We start from the raw sequence: 8,424 nt of genomic DNA on the forward strand, positions 1-8,424 counted from the left end.
GTCCCCTGCATCGGCAGGCGGACTCTCAACCACTGCGCCACCAGGGAAGCCCTTTTTTTTTTTTAAATTTATTTATTTTTATTTATTTTGGCTGCGTTGGGTCTTTGTTGCTGCACGCGGGCTTTCTCTAGTTGCAGCGAGTGGGGGCTATGGCTCAGTAGTTGCGGCATGTGGGCTAAGTAGTTGGGGCTCGCAGGCTCTAGAGCTCAGGCTCAGTAGTTGTGACGCATGGGCTTAGTTGCTCCACGGCATGTGGGATCTTCCCGGACCAGGGCTCGAACCCATGTCTCCTGCATTGGCAGGCGGATTCTTAACCACTGTGCTACCAGGGAAGCCCTAAAGTGATACATTTTTATGTTATGTATATTTTACGACAAAAAAACACATGGGTGCCGGAGTGAGCCTAGAGGTCTAGAAAGAAGGTTGGAAAAACTAGAGAAGGAGGCAGCAAAGGAAACATTCTGGGGGGGGGGAGGGGGCTGATTATGAAAAGCCTTGAAATTCGGACAAGTGAGTTTTAATTTTATTTGCTAACTTTTGCTATTGAGCTGACAAGGAACATAAATCCAGCCATCATTTAAAAATGTATTCAACACTCCTGTGCAGGATAAAGCAGATTCCTGGAGCCAGAGTGAAGAGTTAGAATGTTGTAATAACAATGCACATTTGAAGTTAGGTGGGTTTAAGGAAGGAAAGAGAAAAAAAGAAATGGCTCCAAAGGAAAACTTGAACAGTTTGGGGGGGGGGGGGTTACTGCCTGAATGTGGGTCTTCCAAAAACAGAGGCTTTAAAAACGACATATTTCAAAACCTGTGCAAATGGGAGGGTGACCAGAGCTGGAGAAATTGGGGGCAGGGCTGCAGAGGATGACTTTGGTTTTGTTTGGACTGAATTTGAGATGAGGAGACGTTATGTTTAAATGGTCTTACAGGGAGTTGAAAAAGCCAAAAGCTCAAGAGATAGAGGAGATGAAAATACAGGAGTAAGTTGAACAAAGGACAACTAGATGCCCAGGATGGGCTTTATTTCTTAATCTTAGGGAAAACTTAAACTTAGGTTGAGAACCCAGTGGTTCTCAACTGGGGAAATTTCACCCCCCAGAGGGCATTTGATAATGTCTGGAGACATTTCCTGTTGTCACAACTGCAGGGAAGTGGAGTCGGTTCTGGCATCTAATGGTAGCACTGAGGATGCACTAAATATCCTATAATGCGTAAGACATCTCCCCCACGGCAAAGAATTATCCAGTCCAAAATGTCAGTAGTGCCGAGGTTTAGGAAACCTGATTTAGGGGCAAAAAGAGTTGAAACTTTGAAAAAAAATGTCCAAGTGATAGAGAGATAGGATAAATCCTTTAATTAGAAGATCCAAGTTACGGAAGCTCACAGAGGAGAAACTTTCAAGCAAGGAGTGGTCAGCATTTGCCAATACTGCTGACCCTGACCTCAGGCACTGGTGGCCTTAGAGCAACAACTCTTCTAGCATCTGTGTGAGAGGTGGGGACACAGGGCAAACAGCAGCCCCCAAGATTGGAGAGACATAAGAATGAATGCGGGGAGTCATGGCTTCCCAGAAAAGAGGATCAAAAGTGGAAACCACTGCAGGAACCAGGACAGGGCGAGGAAAACCTGAACTGTAATTGGCAAATAGCTGGAGGCTTAGTGTGGACAACTCTGAGAGTTAAAAACTCCAGGGGACCCAGTCCCAGGGGAGCCTCCCCAATTTTGTGAGATTTACCTTCAGGAGCGTGACTAGACCCTCACAATAAATATCAGAGAAAAATCCCCTTGTGCTTCCTGAACGAGAAGGAGAAAAGGAAACTTTTTTTTTTATTTATTTAAGTATAATTGACTTACAATGTTGTGTTAGTTTCTGGTGTACAGCAAAGTGATTCAGGTCTTTTTCAGATTCTTTTCCATTATAGTTTATAACAAGATATTGAATATAGTCCCCTGTGCTATACAATATGTGCTTGTTGTTTATCTATTTTATATATAGTAGTTTGTATCTGCTAATCCTAAACCCCTAATTTATCTCTCTCCCCTCCTTTTCCCCTTTGGTAACGGTAAGTTCTTCTGTGTCTGTGAGTCTGTTTCTGTTTTGTAAGTAAGTTCATATGTATCATTTTTTTTAGATTCCACATATAAAGTGACGTCATATGATATCTGTCTTTCTCTGACTTACTTCACTTAGTATGATAATCTCTAGGTGAAAAGGGACCATTTTTAAATACTCCAGAGCACTCTGTTCTTAAAAGTCCTTCTCTCAGGGGAAACTAGTTAACCAGAGCCTAACATGCTGGCGTATTATCAGAGCCTAAATGACCTGGGTGAAGAGAAATACCGAACTCCAGCTATCTCTAGCCTTCTATGTGAGAGAAGGGAAGTACTCAACTCCAGCCCACTCTAGCCATTCTCGCCCATCTAAGCAAGGAGGAGAAAAAAATTAAACACTTGCGAAATTCACAGTTCAAGGCATAGACTCACTAGGACGGAGACCTAATTATAGAATGCTTCCCCTCCCCCAACTCCTTACTACCACATTAATAAAGGCTTATTTGCAGCAGTTCCTATACCTGCTACATCATGCCTGGCTAGCAAGAAAAATTTACAAGGCATTGCAAAAGGTAAAAAGCACAATTTGAAGAGACAGAGCAAGTATCAGAAGCAGACATGGCAGGGATGTTGTAATTATCAGACCTGTAATTTAAAACTCTGATTAATATGCTAAGGACTCTAATGGATAAAGTAAACGGCATGCAAGAGCAGATGGCAATGTGAAAAGAGAGATGGAAATCCTAAAAGAAGAACCAAAAAGATAAAAAAACAACAACACTGTAACAGAAATAAAGAATGCTTTTGATGGGCTTATTTGCAGACTAAACACAGATGAGGAAAGAATCTCTGAGCTAGAGGACATATCAATAGAATCCTTGAAAAAGAAAAGCAGAGAGAAAAAAAACAGCCTGGAAAAAAAAAAAACCCAGAACAGACTATCTAAAGACTATGGGACAACTAAAACAGGAGTGGTAGACAAATAATGAGAAAGAGAATGGAATAGAAGAAGTGTTTGAAACAATAATGACTGAGAATTTCCCCAAATTTATGTCAGACGCCAAACCAAAGAGGCATCCACTAAGGACTGAGACAGCAGAATGAAAACTGCCAAGTGGAGAATAGGGTAGCCCAAGGTATGCATTTAATAAACACTTGGTGGATGAATAAACATTTGACATACCTGCTTATGTATTCAGACACTCATTCATTACTGAGCATCTACTAGGTACCCTAATATCAATCTCATCAAAAATACACATCCTAAGAAGCATCAGACAGTGTGCGCTGACAGGAGGTTATGTGGGAAAAGACATGGAGAGACAGCTAGCAGCCTTCTTACACAGACAATAATTGTGCTACAGTTTCTACTTTACAAAGCACCTCCATGTATACTCTCCTTTTTGATCCTCATAATGCAAATTGTACATGTCAGTACCATTCAGTGGCTCTGTCAGTGACTGCTGATTACAGTCAGAATAAGATAGAAGCTAATTGGCAAAGTTTTTGCTCATTCACACTAGAATGGATTTGCCTACCATGTGCCAGATGCTGTTCTAGGTACTGGGAGTATAAGAGTTGACCGAATATATAAACAGTTCATGCAGCTCAATATTAAAGAAACAAACACCCCAATCCAAAAATGGACAGAAGACCTAAATAGACATTTCTCCAAAGAGGACATACAGATGGCCAAGATGCACATGAAAATCTGCTGAACATCACTAATTATTAGAGAAATGCAAATCAAAACTACAATGAGGTATCACCTCACACCGGTTAGAATGGGCATCATCAGAAAATCTACAAACAACAAAGGCTGGAGAGGATGTGGAGAAAAGGGAACCCTCTTGCACTGTTGGTGGGAATGTAAATTGGTACAGCCACTATGGAGAACAGTATGGGGGTTCCTTAAAAAATTAAAATAGAGTTACCATATGACCCAGCAATCCCAGTACTGGGCATATACCCGGAGAAAACCATAATTGAAAAAGACACATGCACCCCAATGTTCATTGCAGCACTATTTACAATAGCCAGGTCATGGAAGCAACCTAAATGTCCATCGACAGACGAATGGTACATATATACATGTGGTACATATATACAATGGAATATTACTCAGCCGTGAAAAGGAATGAAATTGGGTCATTTGTTGAGACGTGGGTGGATCTAGAGACTGTCATACAGAGTGAAGTAAGTCAGAAAGAGGAAAACAAATATCGTATATTAACGCATGTATGTGGAACCTAGAAAAATGGTACAGATGAACCAGTTTGCAGGGCAGAAGTTGAGACATAGATGTAGAGAACAAATGTATGGACACCAAGGGGGGAAAGACACAGGGGGTTGGGGGTGGGGGTGTGATGAATTGGGAGATTGGGATTGACATGTATACACTGATGTGTATAAAACTGGTGACTAATAAGAACCTACTGTATAAAAAAGTAAATAAAGTAAAATTTTAAAATTACAGAAAAAAAAGAGTGGACCGACAAAGTCCCTGTCATCGTGGTGCTTACCTCCAGTGGCTGACCACGTGCCTGATGATGTGGCCTCTGCCCACCTGCCCATCCTCCCCCGCCCGACCCCCTCCCTTCTCTCCAGCCACATGGAACCACAGGCGCTTTTCTGAACATGGCTGCTAAGGAAATCCTATTCCACACATTGTCACCCGCCATCTCCTCTGTTTGGAACACTTTCCTCCCTTCCCCATCTAGCTACCTCCTTCTGGGCCATCCAGCTCAGCCAGGCCCAGGCATCACCTCTCAGGGAAGCTTTGCCCATCACCCTTATTGGGTCTAACATCCCCCCCTTTCCCCCCCACCTCACACACACGTCCATCCTGGAGGGGTTACACATGGGGAAGTTAACTTGTGATTAAAGCTCTCCCTTAAATAGATACTAGTTTCTTTCGCTGGTGGACATTAGTCATTTTTGCCACCCAGCATTTGTCCCCTCACTGATCTTCCTTGGGGACCCTTGTCCCCCGCCTCCATGAGTGCCAAGAGAGTCTGAGTCCACAAAAAATCTCAGGATGCAGGGTAGTAGAGCCTTTGCCTCAGTACTAAGCTAATCCACCTAATCCCATTCCCCTGAATGCAATGATTGATTTAGAGAAGAGAATCGGATCCAAGTTGGTCCAATTGACGTGAAGTCCAGAAGTTCTGTCGGACCATTGTAGGGTGAGGAACTCAAAAGGGTAGTCCTCAGAGCTGCTGGCAGCCAGCTGGTGACCACAAGGGCCCGTCTGAGGAAGTGGCAGAGCTGGGAGTCAGCTCCTAAGCCTCAAGACTCAGGCTACTTACCTACAAAAGCCAGTTCATTTGCCCCCCCATCCTCTCTGCCCCCAAGGAAGTTTGGGCTGGGTTTTCTATCCGGAAAAATTCACCCCATTATAGGAGTAGCTACAAGGTATTATCTTTTATAGTGTATTATAGCCGAGCCTTTGTATATGCTTTCTTCAGGGACTTTTATATGACACCAGAACAAAAGTTTCCAGAAGAAAATCACCCGTTTTGTTGGCAAAAGCCTAAACTCATTGACATCTTTATCCAAAAAACTATTCTTCACTCCCAAAATTTGACTTAACTTTCCAAAGGAACTAAGTTGTATAAGCCGTGGTTCAGAAGTTAAAATGTCAGTTAGCCTTTGAAACAGAAATGTGTCCCCTGCTGCACACACATATTAAATTTTTGCTTGACAGTGAGGCTTAGATTCTGGAGATTAACTAAGGCTGAAGGAAAAACTTTAGATGCCTTGGAAATTAGTGAGTTATGTAACAGACAGCTAAGAGAAACTGTGCCTGTCCACCTTATGTGAACGAGAAGGTAAATAATTTAGAGAACATCACATACACTATCAATATGACTCATGTTTTATTAATAACTCAAAGCTGATGACAACAAAATTAATCAAAAGGAAAGATAATTCATCATCTAGCCTGTTCTTACTTTATCCAATAGGCCTTAAGAGGGTTACTGATCATTTCTCAAGGACGGAAATTTTGCTGTGAATATCACGTACACCTCCCTGCCTGCACACACTTACACACACACATGCACACAGCACTGGACTGCGGTGGTTAGCTGCCTGGCTTTGGAGCCACGTAAACACTTCCTCTTGTGTCTTGGGCAAAAGTAACTATTCCCTCTACCCCTCAATTTTCCCTTCTGCAAAACTTCCTATGTTGTAAGAAGGACTAAATAAAACAATCAATGTGAAATACATACTCTAGGGCATAATATGAACAATAACAGCTAAAATTGCATTCTAGGCAATAAGGTACTTTATAAATGTCAGGTCATTTAGCATAGATAACAACCTGTACTCTAGGAAGATGCTAAAATTACCCTCATTGTGCTAATGAAGAACCCAAGGCTCAAAAATCACACAGCCACTAAACAGCAAGGTTCAACTGCCACATAATCCTTCATAGGAAATGACACATGGTAGCTATCACGATTATGTTTGCTTTCAATAGGATGCCTACAGAAGAAGGCTTTAATTTTAAGGTTTTATTTTGAAGGGTTCTAACTATATAACTTTATTTGGGGTAAAATTTGACAGTGATGCAAGATGCTTAAAAATTAAGTCAATAGGACGGCATACTTAACATCCCCAACCATAATTACAGCTTCAGCTTCCTTAGGTCCAGATGGAAAGAACTAATGATATTTCTGGACCCAAAGAGTGGGCAAAGTATTTGTGTATAGTTGAGTAGCATGATTGAAGGAAAATCTGAGAAGGAGGGTGTTGCCTGATTCTACTGCAAACTACTTGTGCAAGTTACCAGCTCACAGAATCTGAACTTCCTTATCTGTCAGAGGAAGGGATTTTATTAAATCAGTGCCTCTCAACCACGTTACAGGCTACATATTAGAATCATCCGAGGAGTTTTTAAAAGCATTACCCAAGCCAGTGTGCCCCCAAAGATTCTAATCTAACTGACCTGGGGTGCAGCCATGGCATGGGAACGTTTGAAAACTCCCCAGAGATTTTGGTGTGCAACCAAGGTTGAGAAGCACGATATTAAATCATCTCTTGGATGTCACATCACACAGTTACATGTGCATCTAAAGACCATGGAGACCAGACAGAAATACCTGAAGTAGAATCTTGTTGCCGTCATAGTCCTGTGTTTGCCACCGGGTATGGCTGATGGGGACACACGGATGGGGTAGCAGAGGCACTAACTGGCCAATCTCTTGAACCTTGAACTGCAACACTGAAGCCTCTTTGGGGTCCACCGACACCCCAGGGGGCAGCCGCTTCAGGGAGAGCTGCAGGGCAAAGCTCTCGGTGGAGTAGAGCGCGAAGAAACAGAAGCTGCTCTTCTGCAAAGTGGCTTCCCTCTGCAGGATCATCTCATAGAGCCTGATGGCATCCTCGTAGTTACCAAAACTGCAGTAGAGCGTCACTCTCAGGATCTCGGTGCCACAGTGCACCTGCCTCACGCCCCAGATGGGCATCTGGTTGTCCAGACTATAGAATTCCTGATTGGCAAGAATATAGGGGCACGGTCTTCCCTGCGCATTCTGGGTGGGGTAGCACTGCCACGGCCAATGATGTAGGGAGTCAAGGACGCGAAACAGCCGCTCCTCTCCGAGGCTTTCGTGCAGGAAGAGCAGAACAGACATCCCCGGGAAGCGGGACCGCTTGGAGTGGCATTTGTCATAGTATTTCCCTGGACTGACCCGCTCAGACACCAGAAAGACACGGACCTCTGGGCAAATGCAGTCCAGGAGCTGGTCCAGGGTTTGCTGCAGAAGCGAGCCATGCCCGGAGTTGGCCAGGAGGTGGACAGTCATGGCCAGAGGCTCCCGTGTCTCGTCCATCATGGGGGCCGAGGATGACAAAGGATGCGAGCGAGCAGGGCCCACTGGTTCAGCTTCTGAAATGAATGGAGGGATTCCCACGTGTAGCCTTCAGCCCACCAGGAAGGCTTCAGGATTTCAGAGCCAAGCTCTTACCCTGTGCTGCTGGTCGCCGCTGGCCACACTCTGAGAGAATCTCTGCAAATCAGGCACAACAGCTTCCAGGACACACCACAGCGGCAGGGTCGATGTCACCCAGCCGGTGCATAATGTAACCGCGTGTGTGGGGCTGCGTTGGGCGCTCCCAGGGTTTCTGTTTGACCTAAAAAACCTATAATCCTGAGAAACACCCGAGTGGGTGGTTCTTACAGACACTCAGTAAAGGAAATGACCAGGCAAAAAGGAACATGAGTCGGCTCTGTGAGGCTGATAGCAATCTGTTTAGTTGAAAAGACATCCATTTTCTGGACCCACAATGGGCTCTGATTTCCTCCTTACCTCCCTCCCTGTTTATAGTAAGCCACCTGAATACAATGACTGCTTTAAAACAATTC

The 8,424-nt window shown here is 43.9% G+C and overlaps 1 protein-coding gene across 1 annotated transcript in view; it reads right to left on the bottom strand.

Moving 5' to 3' along the window:
- The window catches only part of FAM124B (family with sequence similarity 124 member B), a 12,552-nt gene extending 4,661 nt beyond the window's left edge, over window positions 1-7,891 (bottom strand). The window contains exon 1 of the mRNA XM_007450042.1: window positions 7,160-7,891. Coding sequence (XP_007450104.1) covers window positions 7,160-7,891 — 732 coding nt within the window. The remainder of the gene's footprint in view (window positions 1-7,159) is intronic.
- Between the last annotated feature and the right edge of the window lie 533 nt (window positions 7,892-8,424).

This window comes from Lipotes vexillifer, unplaced genomic scaffold (genome assembly GCF_000442215.2).
Source record: "Lipotes vexillifer unplaced genomic scaffold, Lipotes_vexillifer_v1.1 scaffold2491, whole genome shotgun sequence".
Classification (NCBI taxonomy): Eukaryota; Metazoa; Chordata; class Mammalia; order Artiodactyla; family Lipotidae; genus Lipotes; species Lipotes vexillifer.